The following is a 20,299-nucleotide window of genomic DNA, read 5'->3' as shown; positions in this document are numbered from 1 at the left end:
GTTCAGGGCTCCCTAGGACACAATGACTTTCCGTTTCAAATAAATCAATAGGAAAATAAAGCTATTTTGAGGGAAGCACAAACTAAAGCAATTCATGATGACTGACAACACTGTAGAAGATACTTAAAGGAGTCCTACACACAAAGGAGAAAGACATCTCAGACACGAGACCACAGGGAAAAAAATAATGGACAGATGAACAAAGAACTGGGAAATAATTGTGACCCATTCAAAAAGAGGATCCAGCCCCTGATATGAACACATGAATAAAATGGTCGTGAGAAGGAGAAAAGAATAAAATAAACAACCAGCTCTACCAAGAAAAAGGTTATAGGAATCAGCAAGCCCCTCTAAACAACAGCCCTAAGGGTGAGTGGTCTTGACCTTCAGTTAAAAGATACAGAGCAGCGCTTCTCAACCTTCCTAAGGCTGTGCAACCCTATAATACAGTTCCTCATACTGTAGAGGCCCCAACCACAAAGTAACTTTTATTGCTACTTCATAACTATAATTTTACTACTGTTATGAATTCAAATGTAAATATCTGTGATTTCTAATTTTAGGCAACCCTTGTGAAAGGGTCATTCGACCCCCCCCACACACACAAAGGGGTCATGACTGACCGGTTGAGAATCACTGACATACAGTATCTATCTGCCACTATTCATTTATTAAATGGACATAATATCAAACTTTAAAGTCATATCTCTTTACGTGTATTAGTTTGGCTCTCAGACCTCATCAGAGAAGTTGTTTTGTGCAGTGATGTTGATTAACATAAAAACTCGGAACTGCTGCAGAGAATAGGTGACTATGGAGTGCCAGGGCACAAATCAGACTCCCTCCCCAGAGCTCAGGGATTAGCCTGAAAGAAAAACTGGAAAGATTGTCAGCCAGGGGCTGGGGAGGACCGGAGGGAAACAGTGTCCTCTGGGCAGATGGGACTGCCTGTGCTCATGAAGTCACAGCAGCTCTGACTGCCTACACAAGACCTGCCCAAGATGAAGCCCGTCAACATCCAAGCATGAAGTAGGGCACGCATTACAAAGGCACTATGACAGCTGATGGCTTCTGGGGGAGGAAAGTCAGTTTCTTTAAGGGTATGGTTCCTGGTAGCTTGGCCATGCTCCAGTGGATAGCTCCATGCCCAGAATATATAGACAGCACAGACTGGAGTCAATGAGCCATTAAATTAACAACAACAACAACAAAGGACTGAAGTTGGGGAGGAATAGAAGATGAGAGTGGACCTGGGATGAGCTAAAGAAAGGAATTAGGGAATAACGATGATAAAAATACAGCATATGAAATTTTCAGAGAGTTAATTAAAATGTTTAATTTTAAGTATCTTTTTAAAATACTCAAAGTCAGCCAGGAATGGTGGCTTGTGCCTTTAATCCCAGCACTTGGAAGGCAGAGGCAGGCAGATCTCTGTGAGTTCAAGACCAGCCTGGTCTACAGAGTGAGTTCCAGAACAGCCAGAGCTACACAGAGAAACCCTGTCCTGAAGAAAAAGGCAGTGTGGGGTTGGAGAGATGGCTCAGCGGTTATAAGAACACTGACTGCTGTTCGAGTGGACCCTGGATCAATTCCTAGCACCCACATGGCCTCTCACAACTGTCTATGACTCCAAGATCTGACTCCCTTACACAGTCATACATGCAGGCAGAACACCAATGTATGCAAAGTAAAATAAATTATAAAAAAAATAAAATCTAAAACAGTACTCAAAGTCAAGAACTTTTATAATAAAGATGGGCATATACACAAAAGAACCAAACAAAATGTTAAGAAATTAACACATAATTGTTGAAATCAGAAAGCAATGAATCAGAAGCTAAATAAGATACAAGGCATTGGAATTGTCATTAGGAGATGGGGAGGTGGCTCAGTGTGTGAGTGCTCCTGGTGTGCAGGCATATGGACCTGAGTGCGAGTCCCCAGCTAGAAGGCCAGGTGTGGCTGCACATAGCTGTGACACTCGTGCTGTGAGGGGCGGAGATGGGAAGGCTGGGGCTGGCTAGCCGCCCATCTGGCTCCAGGAACAATGACAGACCCTGCCTCAAAGAGTGGTGGAGCAGGACCCCTAATGTCCTCCTCTGGCCTCTGTACATGTGTTCATAGTGTTCACTCTCTCTCTCTCTCCCACCCCCTCCCCTACACACCATATAAGACTCAGGAGAGAGGAAGCCAAGCTGTGTCATACAGGACAGAGGTAAGAACTGGCAGCTGGATACACTATAGTGAGGAGTGTGGTTTACCTAATTTTCCTTTGGGCACTAACACCGAAACACCTACTCTGGGATTCCGGTTATTCATGCCACTTACATAACCCTTTAACAGCTCACCTAGGCTTACCTGGCCCCTTTTTCCTTAAACTTATTTCTGAATGCATCATAGCTGGCACAAATATGCACAAGAGCCTAAGAACGTTTGAGACTCAGAGCAATCACTGGTTCAGTGGAGAATCATCACTGGGGATTGAAGCCGTTAGATGGAAAGGTACCAGGGAACCAGGTGCTCAAATGCTCTCTGCTTCCTACAGATGACATCCTAGTCACAAAGACAGAATGTGTCTGTCCAGTGCAGAAGAGAGCCAGTCAGCACCACGTTTATCTCTTTCTGCATCCTGACTGCACATGCAATGTGGCCAGCACCTCACACTGCTGCACATGCAATGTGACCACCACCTCACACTGCTGCACATGCAATGTGACCAGCAGCCTCACACTGCTGCATGTGCACATGCAATGTGACCAGCCGCCTCATACTGCTGCATGTACACATGCAATGTGATCAACCACCTCACGCTGCTGCACGTGCACATGCAATGTGACCAGCAGCCTCACACTGCTGCATGTGCACATGCAATGTGACCAGCCGCCTCACACTGCTGCACATGCACATGCAATGTGACCAGCCGCCTCACACTGCTGCACATGCACATGCAATGTGACCAGCCGCCTCACACTGCTGCACATGCACATGCAATGTGACCAGCCGCTTCACGCTGCTGCCATCACTTCCCCACCATGATGGACTGTCTCCTCTCAATCATTGCTAAAGTCAATTCCTCCTATAAGTTGCTTCTTGTCAAGTATTTGGTCATGTCACTGAGAACATAACTAACACATTTATTTAAACACAGTGTTTAATTGTTGGCAGTTACTGATCTGTGCCATAATCAGACAGCTCATAGAAATCGATGAGAAAACAACTAAACTCATGCAGAAAAGGCCAACCTAGAGACTAAGAGCAGACTGACAACTACCCGGACTGAGGTTGGGGAGGAAATTCACTTCAAACTGTCAAGAGGAATCCGTTCTGTTATGGAAATGTTTTAAAACTAGGCTGTATTAATTAACATAACTCTATAAACCACTGAAAATAATGCCAAATGAGCCAATTTTACAGTATATAAATTATACTACAGTGAAGCTGTTTAAAAAAACAAGATCATTTTGACTTGAAAACAATCAGAACTGACTAGGATCTGTGAGCAGGCGAGAGGGAGCGCATGCGTGGTCCTATGCTCCGCTGCGGAGGCGCAGAGCAACACTGAGGCCTTCTCTCAGCTTTGGCGCATCTGTGTCAGCTGTGAAAAGTGAGATAGATGTGGACGAGAGGCTGGAGGAGAAAGCTGGGCTGAGGGACCTGTGCTCTTATTTTAAGCACTTTTCACGAATTCATTTTGCTTTTAAGCATGAATACTTATTGCTGGCAACGAACGGTGTGTGTGTGTGTGTGTGTGCGTGCATGTGTGTAAAATCATGGGTGAAACTATGATATACCTGTTAAATGGAACAAGACATAGACAAATACTGTATGATCTCTCCATGCGACATATGAAAAAGTAGGGATCATTCAAAGAGCAGAAGGCTGGTTACCAAGGAGGGAATCAATGAGATCAGCCACGTGATGGAAACTTCTGGATATCTAACAAACAACCCGAGGAATGCAGTTAGTAAACCCACTGTGTACCTCGAGTCTGTCGAGAGAAACGGTAGGAACCATCCTTGCCTCACACAGAGCGGTAGCTGTGTGAGGTGCTGGCACGCTAACTTTGCAGCGGCGATCCTTTCGTAATGAGCTGTGTGCCTGTAATCCCAGCTATTAGGAAGGCGGGGGGGGGGAAGCTACTCTGGGCAACTAGCAAGACTTTAAAAATAAAAACTTTAAAAAAAAAAAAAGCTGTAGGGATGCAGGTCGGTAGTAGAGCACTTGCCTGGTATATACCAGACCCTGGGTCCCATCCTCAGCACCATAAAACAAAACAAACTACCACAGTAAAAGTCACAGCCACAGTCGCACCTTAAATATGTACAAGTTTTATTAACTTTGCCTCCATAAAGCTGAAGAAAACAAAGAAGGAAGGAAGGAAGGAAGGAAAGAAGGAAGGAAGGAAGGAAGGAAGGAAGGAAGGAAGGAAAGAAGGAAGGAAGGAAGGAAGAAAGGAAGGAAAGAAGGAGGGCAGGCAGGCAGGCAAGCCAAACAACCAATCAGTTGAGCCTGTGGGTGTCTACTCAAGGGCTCTGGGCTCCTCAGTCAGCTGTGAGCGGTCCTGGCTGGTCAGAGAATAGTCTGTCCTCTTAAGTTGATACGACACGAATCTAACTGCCCTTCAGTTGAATAGCATGCTTTTCCAGAAACAGGATCTCATGTTAGTAGTTTTAATTCATTAAATATTAAAAATATAATATTTTTATATTTAAAATGCACGTTAAAATCGAGTATCTACCACCATGTTCTATAAACAAAAGGTTATTTTGGTAACCACACAAACACAAAGTCACACTGTCCCTAGTAACTTCTGCATTTTCAGTAACAAATGTTTTTATATTTTGAGATTTCCTAGAAGATAAAAATAAAAGACCAACTTCTACAAGGGAAAGAAACTCAAAAGTCAGAGCTGTGCCTGGGAACCTCCATTGAGCAGGGTCACGAACCTCCCAAGGTGTGAAGGAGGAGGGCCACCTACCTCCCCAGGTGTGAACGTGGATCCTCTTCCACCATACATAGAGGAAAAGCAGGGCAGACAGGAAAAACTGGGAGGTGGTGTTGGCCCAGGCTGACCCTCTGCAGGAGAAAAGGTGAGGGTTAGCTCGAGTGTGTCCTTCCAAACACAAGCCCACAGACTGCCTCTGACAAGCGTTGGCTGGCAGCGAGTTTGCAGTGTCTGTGCTGGCTTCCTTTGTGTGTTGGCTGAATCCACGTGTGATAGGCTTGTTTGACTCCACGGAGATGGAGATGGACACCAAAGGGCTTGAGCCGTGTTGCCACCCCACAAAGGCACCAACCTTAAACAACCCCAACTAAGCATTTTTAGATGACGACTAGTTCAAACAGGCTGAACCAGTCAGCTCCGCTGCTCAAGGGCTCATCCAAGCCCGTGCTGGGCCTGCGCAGAGCCTCCCTCAGCTGTCTTGATTACTTTCCCTTCTCATGCTCTTTTTTTTTTTGTTTTGTTTTGTTTTGTTTTGTTTTGTTTTTCGAGACAGGGTTTCTCTGCAGCTTTAGAGCCTGTCCTGGAACTAGCTCTTGTAGACCAGGCTGGTCTCGAACTCACAGAGATCCACCTGCCTCTGCCTCCCGAGTGCTGGGATTAAAGGCGTGCGCCACCACCGCCCGGCTCCTTCTCATGCTCTTGTCTGAGCTTCACACTTGATCATTTAGTAACCCACCCCTGTATTCTCTCCTCCTTTTCCCAACTATCCTGGGCATATCTCTTTAGGAAAAGTCCAAGACTCTGCCTCTCAGGAACCCTTCACAGGGGATCCTGGGCCCTCTGTGATTTCTAAGCCACTGGTCCTCCCCTGACCTTATGGGCCCTCTCTATGCTCTGACCAATGCCTGGATAACAGTTGTTGTTGGTTGTCAACTTAGCTGTATTAAGAGATATCTAAGAATAGTTTAAACAAAACACACACACACACACACACAAACCCAGCTCTATCTGTCTGTGGGACATGCCTAGAGGTGGGCATAGGAGGCAGTAACTGAGGGGAGACCCACCCCAAATGTGGGCCACACCACCCAGCAAGCTGGTGATCCAGACACAAAGAAGTCAGAGGAAGGAACATTCCAGAGTCTGCAAGCCCCTTTCCTTTTGAGGTGAAGTGTTTATTGATGTCGTCACCACCCACTGACGTGCGACTCCAGTCTCTTATTGGTTGACTTTTGTCAACTTGACACAAACCTAAACACATCTGAGAAGACAGACTCTTCCGTGAGAAAATGCCTCCAAGACTGTCCTGTAAACAATCTCTGGGAGGTGGCCTTGATTAGTGCCTGGTGCCTGAGGGGCCAGCTCACTGTGGGTGGTGCAACCCCTGGGCAAGTGGCCCTGGCTGGGAGCCAGCCATAAGCAGTGCTCTCGCAGCCTCTGCATAGCTCTGACTCTGACTTTCCTCCATGACGTGATGTCAAGGTGTAAGCAAAAGAAGCCCTTTTCTCTCCAGGCTGCTTTGGTCATGGTGTCTCTTCACAGCCACAGAAACCCCCACTAAGTCAGGCTTCCTCCGACTTTCAACCTGGGCCTGCTACCACTGACTCTGCAGGAGCTTCCAGGCCTTCAGTGCCAGCTTGGGACAGCTGAGGTCTCTAACTTCAGTGTGTATATGGCCACTGTTAGACTCCCAGCTCTTACCATTTAAGTCCATCCCAGAAGTCCTCTTTCGTAGTGTGTGCCTGTTCTCTCTTTCCCTCCCTCTCTTCTTCTTCTTTTCTTCTCCTTTCTACTCCTCCCCCTCCTCCTCCCGTCCTCCACCTTCTTCTTCCAGGAAACTGACTGATACAACCTCCTTCATCTTACACAAGGGAGAAAGCATGGGAACCAGGCCTTGTACATGCTAGGCAAGCTCTCCCCCCCTCAACTGCCCCCCTGCTCATGTTACTCTTTAACGAGGGCTGTCATGGTTTTATTGATATTCAGAGCCCACATTATCATGTGAATGGAAACCAAGAATCACAGCGAAGGTATTCAGCAGTTAACATAACTCATATTTTATACTCTTTTGTTTTTTCTCTTTAATTCCTAACATATTAACTTCTTTTAATTATATATATATATATTTAATTTCCCACCCTTACCTTGCCTTCCCCCACCCACTCCCATGTACTCCCCACGCTGCTCTAGTTCAAATTTATGTCCTCTTTTCCTTTAATTGTTGTTACATATATATGGGTAACAGTCATGACCCACTAGCCAAAGAACATAGTGCCCTGAAGCACGCCCAAATTGTGGGGCTCAGTCTCCATTTGCTGGGGTGACTCTCTTGCCACATATGCAGGTTAGCTCTGGACTAGGGCAGTAGAGAATCCTCTGGTGTGAGGAAGGGCCATCGGGACACTAGTGGGGTACCCTTAACTTCTTTATTTCTATATGGGAGCCTCATCGCTTCGGGCTTCAAAAAGGAATTTGGCTCAGCTACTTAAAATTCAGAGGCCCTGAGAGAAGCCCTTCCGGCCTCTGCCTGTTACCCACCTCAGCCTCCAGGTGGCAGCAGCTTGCTGGTTGGGACTAATACCGCTCCAATCACAGAAGCCTCCAGATCCTGTCCAAGGCTCCCTATTCTCCCAGCAACACGAGCTAGCTGCTGCCCTGTGGGCCCACGGGTCAGCTCTCACCAGCCTACCTGCCATGCAGAGCACCGGAGCTCAGAGTGCTAGGTGCCTGCTTACCTGTCCACATTCCCCGCTTCATTGGCATATCCCCAGCCCTAAGGCACGCGGCAGTCTTTGTTGAATGAATAGGTTTCCACTCACACCACTCCGAGGTCCAAGGCGAACAACAAGAAGGCATTCATTCCCACGTTGACAACATTTGCTGCGATCCCAACGATAACTTGGGGCATAATGATGCCCTAAAATTCCCAAACAAATAGGAAAACATTACTGTTTTCAAAAGTGAGTTGACTAGGTTGTCAAGCGAACTCATAAATAGGTGGTAAAGTCGTACAAGGCTAGTAGAAAAGCCAGGAATGGCAAACAGTCAAATGAGTCCCCTCCCTTGATGAAGCCTGCAGTCGCTGTTTGCAAAAACCTGTCCAGTTTCTTCACAGCAACAAGGAAAAGGGTGTGTTTCGGGAAGAACACATAGGCTTTAGGGGTGTTGGGGACCAGACCTGTGCTCGAGGATCTTCTCACATGCACAGCCCCCAGAAATACTTGCTTCAAAGCAAGTGTGTTGGGAAATGTCCATCCCTCTGGCTACTCTTTATGAAGACCTGGCTGGTCTCGAACTCACAGAGCATACCTAGTGTTGGAATTAAAGGCATGCAACCACCATGCCTGACAATGCACATTCCTATCGTTTGTGCTGTCTATACTTCGGTCCTCAAATAAACCCTTTCTTCATGTTAAGCTTCTCCCAGCAATCAAACAGAATTGATGGCTGTCAAAGCAGAGCAACTTCCTCTGGCTTAGGGACAAGGCCTTTATAGTTAAAGGCTAGCAAGTTGTCTGGGGGTAGCCAGGGACAAGCCACTAACTAAAGAGGGAACTAGTTTCTGCCCACCCACTTCTGGCTCTCTCCTCCTTCAGTTTCCCTTCTGCCCTGTGTGCAGCACACAGTGTCCTACCCACACTTCCAAGTGTCGCTGTAGAAACCCTAGGCCCTCCCAGTCAGTATCAAAATTGGGGCCAGGTCCCCAGGTCAGATGCAAAGTCAGCAGTCAGCTGCAAGAGTAGGGAAGGGTTAGGGGTGAAGGCTGCAGAGGGACCCAAGAAAAACTAAGAGGAATCAAAACAGATGAGTCCACACGGCGGCCATCTTCTCAGTACGTGAAACCCCAGGGGCTCATGTTGCCCAAGTACGTGAATGTATCAGAGGTGAGTAAAGAGAAACGAGGTGCAAATTACTGTAGAAAATCCCTTTAGAACATTGATTCCACATTTCCCACAGTAGTGTGCAGTAAAAATACAAAAGAATACCTGACTCTGTAAATACCGTGTCTGCAGCTGGAATAGGAACGCCGCCTGAAAAAAGAAACAGAAAACAGGAGAGCTTACTTTGTTCCTGGTTTTGCTGTTGTTCTGACATTTCTGTGGATCAAACCCAGGACTTTGCAGTCAGGGAAATGTCTGCCACAAGGCTCAGTTTCTTTTGAATGCTAATTTTACACAATAGTGGATTTTATTACAACATTTTCACACATGTCAAGTTCTGAAATTTTTATTAAGTTTTTGGCCTATATGCTGTCCAAAAAGAGAATGGGCTTCACTTGGCGTTCCCTATACATATACTCATTCTTATTCCCTCATCCAGCCCTGCTCCCCTTCCTCCCACAGCTTCATCTTCTGTCTTGATGGTGTATGCATTCCACCTCCCTGTCTTGCTTTCCTCCCTCTCATGGTGCCCTTTCTACTCTGTAACACACACACACACACACACACACACACACACACATATATACACATAAAGACACAATTGTAAATCTACATCCTGCAAAAGAGAAAAGATGCGATATTTGTTTCTCTGAGTCTGGTGGCTTACTTCACTTAATAAATGGTCTCCAGTTCTATTCATTTTCATTTCCTTTTTATATTTATCTGTTTTACTTTTATTTGTGTGTGTGTGTGTGTGTGTGTGTGTGTGTGCATGCTTGTGCCAAAGCACACAGGTAGAGATCAGAGAACACTTGGTTCTCTTCCACCCTGTGGGTTTTGCAGTCAGATCAGGATTAGCAGCAAGTGCTCATCTCCTCTATCCCATAATTTCATTCTTTTTCATAGCTAAATGAAATTCCACTGTGTACATGTATACTTTTTAATCCACTCATCTGTTGATGGAAATTCAGGTTGCTTCATATCTTGGCAGCAATGAAATATAGATATACAAGCATGCCTGTAGCATGTCAGTGTTCTTCAGTTATATAGCCACAGTGGTACAGTGGGATCTTGGAGTAAACACAGTCTTAGCTTTGGAGGAGCTTCCCTACTGATCTCCATGGCAACCAGGCCGATTTATGCTCCCACATCCTCACCAGCATTTGTCGTCATTGTTTCCTTGGTGAGGTCTAGTCTCGCTGGGCTCGCATGAAATGCCAAGGCAGTTTCAATTTGTATTTCTCTGACAGCTAAAGATATTGACTACTTTTATTTCTTCCTTGATTTAGTCCATTAGCCCATTTTGATGTGGGAAATATTTGAATGTTGGTGTTCTTTGTATATTCTAAACATTAATCTCACGTGGGGTGTGCGATTGGCAAGGAGTTGTTCCCCGTCTGTGCGCCGCCTCTGATGACATTTCCGCTGCTGTTTGGAGGCTTTTTAATTCCATCTTGTCCCACTTGTTAAGCCGTGGGGTTCTTTCCTTTGCCCAAGTACGTGCCTTTTTAGAGAGCCCTTACCTGTGCTGGCTCTCAGTGTCTTCCCCATTGAAATCATGTCATCTTTAGGAAAATGATCGGAACTTATGCTCCTCGTTTAGGTGAAAAGCCAGACTCTGAAGGACAGTTATCACATACTTTCTCTCATATGTAACTTGAGACGGGGTGGGGGCGTGGGGGGGGCGGGGATAGGACAGGGGAAGCTGAAAAGGATCACGGGAACCAGGACAAGGTAGAAGAAGGGAAAAGGAAAATGTGTATGATCAAAGTACATTATACACATGTATGAAAATGTCCCAGTGGAACTCCTCACTTGATTAATATTATTGTTATTAGTATTTCTATGATTACACACTAATAAAGAAGCACAGCAGCTGTGAAACTTACAGGAAGAGCAGGGATGCAAATCATCACATAAACCTGGGCTAGCCTGGAACAAGAAAACAGCTTTCAGGCAACAGCGCCTTCAGGTCCAGCTCAGGGGTAATCTTCTAAAGATTAAAACTAAACACTTGTTGGGATGACACCAGGTCAAAGCAGTTTTCTGTACAGCATCCAAAGGCTGCAGAGTGGGTCATTAAGTTGGGGGAGGGGCGGCAGACACTTTTCAGTGTGGAGAAGATTGGGGGCGGGGGGATGACCTGGCAGGAAAACTTGTTACAAGTTGAGCACAATGTGATGCAGAAATCTTTGGAAAAAACCGAGCCCAGGACTGCGACCCCACTAGACTGTTAAATTTTATAAAACCCAACCTTAAATACAACAGTGGAGACAGCTGTGTGTTGGGACTCCCTATGGGAGAAAACTGTGATGGGCATGAACCTGACCGCCCAGTGCATCAGTGTGTGCTGCCTTGGCCCTGTGTGTTACTCTGTGGTTACAGCTACAGTTTCTGGTTCCAAGTGCTCACAACCAGCGAATGAGCTGAGAATGTCAGCCGCTTCCTGCTGACCAGGGACTCACCTCGAGACTTCCGGGTCCTGCCTCAGGAGCAGGAGCAGGTGCTCCGTGTTGAGGAAGATGGCCCAGCAGGGGAAGCAGCAGAGCAACAAGATGAGGATACCCCTTTGGAGTATGACCCCCACGCGCCTCAGGTTCCTGCCTCCAAAGGACTTGGAAAAACAATGTTTCAGCGAACGTGGGGACCGCGGCCTCCCACTTCCTGCAGGTCCAGAAGCTCTGACAGCCATGTTCCCTGCAGCACTGCCCAAGGGACCGGGCAGGAGGAAGGTGATGGGGGAGATGCAGGGGACAGCTGCCAGGTCCCAGACAGCCAACCGCCACTGTGGCTTTGTATGTGCTCTTGGGAACTGGGGCTGTTCACAAGGAGCATGGAGGAGCAGAATGAAGCTTTGGGAAGGAGACAGGCACAGAACAGGGGTGCGGAGAAAGTAATAGACCCACTGCACTGAGGTCGCCCAATAGTTAAGGGTGACTTTGTGTTCACTGGATTATTTTATTGAAGAAGCCCCAGGGAGACCCAGCAAAGGCTAAGCCCAGTGGGAGGAGCAGTGACAGTAAGGGCAGTGATGGGGACGGAGCCCAGTGCTGGGGTGAGGACCTGGAGGGCAAAGACCACTTTTTTTTGTTTTGTTTTGTTTATTGTTTTTGTTTTTCAAGACAGGGTTTCTCTGTAGCTTTGGAGCATGTCCTGGAACTAGCTCTCATAGACCAGGCTGGCTTCGAACTCACAGAGATCCACCTGCCTCTGCCTCCCCAGTAATGAGATTAAAGGTGTGTGCCACCAAGTCTTTTAAGAAGCTTACAGTGGAACTCAGAGTGAGGGACAAGGAAAACCCCCCTGTGCAGATCAAGCCCGGAGGGCAGAACTGTCTGCCAAACACAATGGGAACCATTGGTCTGCCTGTGCTCCTGCCCCAGATCCAGACCAAACCCAACCAAAAAGTGTTGTCCCTTTGCTAAATGACATGAAAACTGAAACTTTAAAGAGACAGAAAGATACCAAACAGACTGTTTTCCCCCAAACAGAGACCCCAGCCTCGTAAGTCAGGCTAATAAGTTTCTCTGCTTTAAACTGTTGGAGATTATATATATATATATATATATATATATATATATATATATATATATATATATATATATATTTACGTGAACCAGGCAGTGGTCATGCCTTTAATCCCAGCACTCGGGAGGCAGTGGCAAGCGGATCTCTTTGAGTTCGAGGCCAGCCTGGTCTACAAGAGCTAGTTCCAGGATAGCCAGGGCTGTTATACAGAGAAATCCTGTCTCAAAACAAAACAAAACAAAAAACAAAAACAAAAAACCACCTGAAGGAACCTGGTGCCACCCAGGTCCTGTTCCTGTCTGTTTAGCTTCCCACTGTGCTCTCCTTGTCCCCACCTCGCAAAGCCCATTCATTGCTCTGCCGTCAGCCTGAGCTGCAGCCTTCTTGTCCCCTAGCACAAGTCACAAATGAAGCCTCATGAGAGTCACAGCTGTTGGTCACATGATTTAGCAAATCTAACTGTGAAGTCCATACATAAAGGGCTGCCAAATCCCAGTGTGCGGTTCCCTAGGCAACTGCCAAGAACCCATGTGAGCAACGAGGTTCTCACCTGGGACATCAGTGTGTCACAAGCTGAGGCCAAGCCAGTTCCGACTGAAATCCCGGTGACATTCACAACCTGCAGGGAAAGAAGCAGCAGAGTGCAGCAGGCAGCTGCTGCAGAGAGCCAAGGGCCTCAGCCGCTCATTTTGGTTTTATGAGATAAGCTCTTCTTAATTAGCCCTGGCTGTCCTGGAACTCTCCGTGTAGACCAGTCTTCCCTTGAGCCCACAGAGATCCACCTGCCTCTGTCTCCTCAGTGTTGGAATTAAAGGCGTGTGCCACCTACCTTGGGTAGCCTTTTTTTTACTTAGTTGGTTTTTGTTTTTGCTTTTCTGTTGTTGCTGTTGTCCCCCATATCCCACCCACCCTTAGGGTCTTGCTATGTAACTCCTGCTGTCCTGGAGTTCACTACATAGATCATGTTCATCTCGAGCTCATAGAGATCCGCCTGCTTCTGCCTCCCAGGTGCTGGGATTAAAGGCTCGAGCCACTGCACCCAGCTCAGCAGCTCATTTTCAAAGAGGCTTCTGGGGTTCAGACGGCCACACGGATCCTTGAAGCTTTTCTAACCAAGGGCCACAGCCACCCTAGGCTAACCAGGGGAGCTTAAAGACTATTTTTGTTGTCTTTTTGAGACAAGGTTTCTCTATGTAGCCCTGGCTGGCTTGGAACTCCTCTGTAGACCAGGCTAGCCTCAAACTCACAGAGATCTTCCTGCCTCTTACAAACAAATATTGGGATTAAAGGTGAGTATCACTGTACCCAGCAAGCCTAGGTTTTCTTAATATAGCATGTAAGAGCTTCTGTATTAGGAAAGTAAAGCCAGGCACCGTGGCATGTCCTGTGGTCCCCACACCTCGAAGGATGGAGGCAGAAAAATCACTGGAGCCCAAAGAGCTCAAGACCAGTCTCAGTACCAGAGCCAAGCCCACCTTAAAAAAATAACAGAAGCCGGGCGGTGGTGGCGCACACCTTTAATCCCAGCACTTGGGAGGCAGAGGCAGGTGGATCTCTGTGAGTTCGAGGCCAGCCTGGTCTACAAGAGCTAGTTCCAGGACAGGCTCCAAAGCCACAGAGAAACCCTGTCTCAAAAAAAAAATTAAAAATAAAAAAATAAAATAAACAGAAAGATTTTCTATTGTCTAAGGCCATGTACCTCATTTGCCAGAGGATATGCATGCAAAAGTAACAGGGTTAGGATGTTGAATGAGTGCACGCACACACACACAGCAGAAAGAAAATTATCTATTTAAAAATCCAGACTTGGCAGAGAGCTCAGTGGTAGTAGTGCTTGCTATGCAAGCAGGAGAACCTCCAGGACTTGGTGTGTGAGGCAGGGGGTGCAATGGAGACAAGCAGACCCTGGAGCTCACCGACCCTCCAGCCTAGCTGAAATACTGCTCCAGTCTTGGTAAGAGACTCTGCCTCAAAAGAGTAAGGGAGAGGGAGCGAGTGAGACACCCATCTTCTCCTCTGGACTCCGAATGCACATGCAGGGTGCTGCACCTGCAAACACGTGCACATACACAGAACACAGAACATATATACGTGTGCCAGGCATTGTCCTAAGTCACATGTACATAGTGTTATAGTTTCCCATTTCAGGGGTGGCCTGGGCGACAGAAAACTTACTATATATTTACTATAGAGTAAACTAGGCGACTTGGTGTGACCCGAAGCTGGGAAGTCTGACTGCAGACCTAAGGCTTCAGAAGTCTGGTAAGGATTGGGTTTATGCCGCCCTCTCAAGCAGATCTCATCCTCTCCCCACTACCCAGAGATTAGCCCTTGGGTGGAGGGGTGGGGCTGAGAGTGCTCTTGTTCAGGCCAGCAGAGGAAAAGAGAGAAAGTGCAGCTCACTTCTTCATCCTGGGTCTCACATGTAGCAGCTGATGTCAACTTCAGGTAAATTAACTGCTTTGTTTACCAAGACCCAGTGTTTTGGCTAATGAAATGTGGTCCTCAGTGGTGTATGTGCTGAAAGTCTGGTCCTTTGTATGGTGTAGTTGGGAGGTAGTGGGGCCTTCAAGAAATGACATTTAGTGGGGGGTGATTAAGTCACTGGGATGCCAGCCTCAGAAGGGGCAGAAGATGTAGATCAGTAGATAGAGTTGATGTGGGATTCTCTTCTATATGCTGCGGATATCATTGGTTGATAAAGAAACTGCTTTGGGCCTATAGCAGAGCTACTCTATAGTTCCTCTAGAACAGAGCTAGGTGGGGGGAAACTAAACTGAATGCTGGGAGAAAGGAGGCAGAGTCAGGGAGAAGCCATGGAGTCGCCACCAGAGACAGACGTGCTAAACCTTAGCTGGTAGGCCATGACCTCATGGTGATATACAGATTAATAAAAATGGGTTAAATTAAGATGTAAGAGTTAGCCAGTGAGAAGCTAGAGCTTCTCACTGTGATTATTTTGGGGCTAAACAGCCGGGAACTAACTAGTGGCCTCCTTACTACATAGAGTGTTTTCCTAGAATGTGAAAATCCAGCACTTCATGAGCTGGGCCTGCTGGCATGTGCCTGTAACCTCCGCCCTGGAGAGGTGGAGGCAGGTGGAGCAGGGCTACCCTTTACTACATAGCAAGTTTAAGGTCAGGCTGGGCTTCAATTAGACCATCTCAGAAAGAGAGAGAGAGAGAGAGAGAGAGAGAGAGAGAGAGAGAGAGGAGAGAGAGAGGAGAGAGAGAGAGAGAGAGAGAGAGAAAGTTAGTTCTCCTGGGACCTAATTTGTTCCTGGGAGGATGAATTGTAAGGAGTGCCAGGCAGGTACCAGAATGGCTCTTGCTTCCTGCCGCGTGACTGCGTGCTCCTCTCATGAGCCATGACACCATCTGCATGTGATGACGGAGCCAAGAGGCCCCCACCAGGGCTCAGCAGAAGCTGGTGCCATGCTCCTAAATGTTCTGAAGTGTGAGCTAAAGAAACCTTTTCTCTATACAGGGCCAATACTTTGAGATTGTAGTAATGGACCAAGACAGCTGGGAATCTATACTTCGTAGCCCCAAGAGGTCAATAGCAGGTCACATGTAGAGTGCCCTAAAGTTACCCTACCAGACATGAAACCTAGGGGCTCGGGGCACAACGAGGACCCAGATGCTAGGTACACACTACTACGAACCAATCAAGGAAAAGCAAGGGGGGGGGGGTAACCTCATTTTTTAGAATATTTTGCTTGTTTTTTTTTAAGTCACACACGAGAGTGTCTTTGTTCTGTTGTGTTTGGTTGTGTTGCTGCTGCTGCTGTTGTTATTGCTGCTATGGTACACTAACTGCTGGCTTAGAATGCGACTCACCCTCTTTAGCTCACGTTTGTTCAAGTTTCTTCCAGACTGAGCTAAGTTAGAGCTCTCTCTTACCATGGATAACATTATAATAAAAGATGAGACAAAAAATTACTAGGCCTGTAATTCTGACTGAGGTAAAAATATTGAGAGTTCAAGGCCAACCTAGGTTACTGAGCAAGAAGAGCCTGTCTCAAAAATGAAATTTATAAAAGTTAACATATCTAATCATGGTACCATGGAATCCCCCATCTTCCCAACACTTAGTTACAAGTTGGCATCCATTAAAAGAAACACATCTCCTTGACCCATTTACAAAGGGCTGGCAGTGGCTCTCCCTCTTCCGGGCCTTATCTGTAGAAAGCCCTGCCTGCGAAACACACCAGCCTTCCCACGGCCACCGCCAAGCCTCCCCTCTCACTGTGGGCTGCACTTATTCCTGTTGTTTTTACACCAAAAACTCTAGAGGAATCAATAGGGAAAGGAAAGGAATTTTCCAAAAACAACAGCAACACACACACACTATTTTATTTTGTTTTCCCCCAAAAGATACATCTTAAAATAATTTTAATGAAACAAGGAAAATAACAAAAAGCCTCATGATGCGATGTAGACACATAACTTTAAGGCTTGAAAGCCTCACCAAAGAAGGGGATGAAAATGTCGAGCCAGATGAGGCTGGGGGGCAGAAGGAAGGACAAGAAGGGGATGCCTGGTGAGCGCAGGCAGGACAGCAAAGCTGCAGAACTCCAAAACATTTGGTTGAGCCAGACCTGTGGCAGGATTCAAGCTTTACAAAAATGAGGCACCTGTTCCTCCGAGAGAAGAATGCAAGGCACTAGTGACAATAGCCAAGACCTCAGTCTTCCTGGGGACACCAGAAAGGCTCTCAGGACACCCTCCAGGCCTCAGGAGGCAGAAAGACTGAAGCCTTCACAGGAGAGTAATATGGGATGCAGAAGAAATGGGGGTGGGGTGGCTCTAAGAAACATAGGCTACTGACGGATGGAGAGGGAGTAAGGTGAGGGGCATGACAGGGTACAAGTGTAAGGCTCAGCGTTTAATCCTTTCCTCTACGAAGACAGAGTAGAAAACTCCCAGCATCACGGGGGAGCTGAGACTGCAGCACAAAGGCGAACTCTCCTGACAACCATGGGCAGAGTACAGCGATGCCTTAGTTAGGGTTACTATTGCTGCCACCAAACACCATGACCAAAGAGCAAGTTGGAGAGAAAAGGGTTTGTTAGGCTTATACTTCAACATTTCTGCTCATCACTGAAGGAAGGCAGGACAGGAACTCAAAACAGGGCAGGATCCCGGAAGCAGGAGCTGATGTAGCAGCCACAGAGGGGCTCCACTTACTGGCTTGCTTCCCTGGGTTTGCTCAGCCCACCTTCTTACAGAGCCCAAGGATGGCACCATCCACCATGGGCTGGGTCCTCCCCCATTGATCACTAAATGAGAAAATGCCTTACAGCTAGATCTCAAGGAGGCATCTCCTCAGCTGAGGGTCCTTTCTCTGATGACTCTAGCTGGTGTCAAGTTGACGCACAAATCCACCCAGTACAGGTGAATTGGCAATCAGTGGGAGAGGGGAGAGCTGACTGCAGGAGGCAAGACTGAGTGCAGACTCTGGCAGAGGTGGTGGGATATGTTCGTAGAAAACCCGGGATGTGTTTACTGCCAAGAGTGGGGATGAGCAGAAGACGGGCTCGGAGGAGAAAGCAAGGTTCCAGAGTGTGGTGGAAGGTGCATGCTGGGTCGGGCGCCCAAAAGACCTGAAAGAGGAAGGAGAGGAGGGTTGAGCCGGCTTAGTGTTGGGCCAGGAACCCAGCAGGGCCTCAGGACCAGTGTCAAGAGCAGGCAGGATGAGTGAGGACCTGACAGAGCTGGAAGACAAGGGGCTGAGGAGAGCCCAGAAACGTGAGGCCAAGCATTCTTTTCTACTGGAAGGAGACTGCAGGAGAGCTGGGGTCAGTGAGGTAGATGAGAGGGGTCAAGCCACACCCCCAAACACCAAAGGGTGGGAGAGAAGAGAGGCTGCAGGGATTGAGGTGGCTGACTGGGTATGAGGAGAAGCACAGGATGGGACACAAACACACCTGTTCTCTAAAGGCCACCTGTCAACACTGTTCACACTAGGTCACACCCTGTCAACACTGTTCACACTAGGTCACACCCTGTCAACACTGTTCACACTAGGTCACACCCTGTCAACACTGTTCACACTAGGTCACACCCTGTCAACACTGTTCACACTAGGTCACACCCTGTCAACACTGCTCACACTAGGTCACACCCTGTCAACACTGTTCACACTAGGTCACACCCTGTCAACACTGCTCACACTAGGTCACACCCTGTCAACACTGTTCACACTAGGTCACACCCTGTCAACACTGCTCACACTAGGTCACACCCTGTCAACACTGTTCACACTAGGTCACACCCTGTCAACACTGCTCACACTAGGTCACACCCTGTCAACACTGTTCACACTAGGTGAGCAGGACACTGTCGACATTGTCCAGTGCTTCGCGGTGACCAAGCTCATCTTCCCTGGAGAAGACACAGGGGACACACACACACACACACACACACACAGAGAGAGAGAGAGAGAGAGACAGAGAGAGAGACAGAGAGAGAGACACAGAGAGAGACACAGAGAGAGACACAGAGAGAGAGACACAGAGAGAGGAGAGGGAGAGAGACAGAGAGAGAGCGGAGAAGGAGGCAGGGAGGGAGGGAGGGAAGGAGGGAGGGAGGGAGGGAGGGAGGGAGGCAGGGAGGGAGGGAGGGAAGGAGGACATTAGTTCTGCCAATACAGTAATAGACCTATACGGAGACTCTTCATAGCCAGGTCCTCTACCATGATGCTCAGAGAACCTGCAGGCCTCCATTGTTGCATTCCAACATCCTAGGGGATAGAAGGAACGTTTTCTGAAATAGGGGAGGACCCAGTTTTCCATCACCAGGAGTTTTTCTGATATCTGCAAGAGTAGACCAAATGCAAGCAAAGCAGCTCTCCCTTCCCTTATCAGATGCAAAAAGGCTTCTAAGGACGTGTGATGTAAGGAAGACACATTACAAGGCAAATAGTGGAATCTTATTGAACTAATAGCTTTGGTGGTTTGGTTTCAGAAGGGGGGGGGGTGCCGTTCGTTTAGGGTAGCTGTGCACCATGCCTCTGCTTGGGACACTCCTTCCACAGTGCCTGTGAGATCTGCTCAGACTTGTTCTCTTCCCAAATCGGAAGATCATCATGGTAACGGTGGGTCAGACCCCGTCCCTGCACTTCTAATTCTGAGGCTTGGGGTTGGGGGTGTGCCGAGCGCGCACACACACACAGCCCTGAGAACTCCCCAGCAAACAAATAAAAACACAAATAAAAACACGTTAAAGCTTTACTGCGGAGGCTTTACCCACGTCATCAGCCCAAACAAAGTTAACACCTACGGAAACAGCGAGTGTCACGGCGTCCAGCTCGACTTTGCCCAGGTGTCCGCAGAAGATGGAACTGACGATACTGATGAGAAAGATCATCAGCTGCGCCAAGAACTGCGAGGGGCAGAAAGGCGGTCACCCTTGGCCCTCCTGGGGCCGCCCGGCACCCGCAGCTCGGGGTCCGACTCACCACCGGGCCCGCGAGCGCCGCCAGCGCCGCCGCCTCCCGTCGCACGTCGGGGGACAGCGCTCCCCGCAGGTCCCAGGAGCTGCGCCACTGCGGGACGACGGGTGGCTCCGAAAGCCGGATGGCCGTGCCCAAGCTGTCCTCGGCGGGCTCCATGGTGCAGGTTCTGATGCAGGCGGGACCAGCACGTGGAGCCAAGGGCAGAGTGGCCACTGCGGGGCCAGGGCAGTCGCGCGGGACCCGCCCCACGCGCCACCCCGCCCCGGGCGGGCGACGCGTCCAAGTCCAACCGTCACCGAACGCAGTGTGCCGGGCAAGCTTCTATCTGGGTGGCTGGAAAATGTAATCTTATTTACCCAACAAGAATGAATCTCGCAGGGTGGTGGAGGCACACGCCTTTAATCCCAGCACTCAGGGAGACAGAGGCAGGCGGATCTCTATGGTTTCGAGCCCAGCCTTGTCTATTAGAGTTGGTTCCAGATCAGCT

At 48.1% G+C, this 20,299-nt stretch overlaps 1 protein-coding gene across 1 annotated transcript in view; it reads right to left on the bottom strand.

Annotated features, from left to right (window-relative positions):
- The window catches only part of LOC119812714 (multidrug and toxin extrusion protein 2), a 34,020-nt gene extending 14,052 nt beyond the window's left edge, over positions 1–19,968 (bottom strand). The window contains exons 1-8 of the mRNA XM_038327571.1: positions 19,816–19,968; positions 19,638–19,739; positions 12,905–12,973; positions 11,292–11,440; positions 10,716–10,758; positions 8,932–8,976; positions 7,765–7,862; positions 4,979–5,076 (exon numbers count right to left, since the gene is read on the bottom strand). Of these exons, the coding sequence (XP_038183499.1) occupies positions 4,979–5,076; positions 7,765–7,862; positions 8,932–8,976; positions 10,716–10,758; positions 11,292–11,440; positions 12,905–12,973; positions 19,638–19,739; positions 19,816–19,968 (757 nt within the window). The remainder of the gene's footprint in view (positions 1–4,978; positions 5,077–7,764; positions 7,863–8,931; positions 8,977–10,715; positions 10,759–11,291; positions 11,441–12,904; positions 12,974–19,637; positions 19,740–19,815) is intronic.
- Positions 19,969–20,299: the final 331 nt, after the last annotated feature.

The sequence above is a fragment of the Arvicola amphibius genome, chromosome 4 (genome assembly GCF_903992535.2).
Source record: "Arvicola amphibius chromosome 4, mArvAmp1.2, whole genome shotgun sequence".
Classification (NCBI taxonomy): Eukaryota; Metazoa; Chordata; class Mammalia; order Rodentia; family Cricetidae; genus Arvicola; species Arvicola amphibius.
This window is presented reverse-complemented; position numbering and strand designations above follow the sequence as displayed.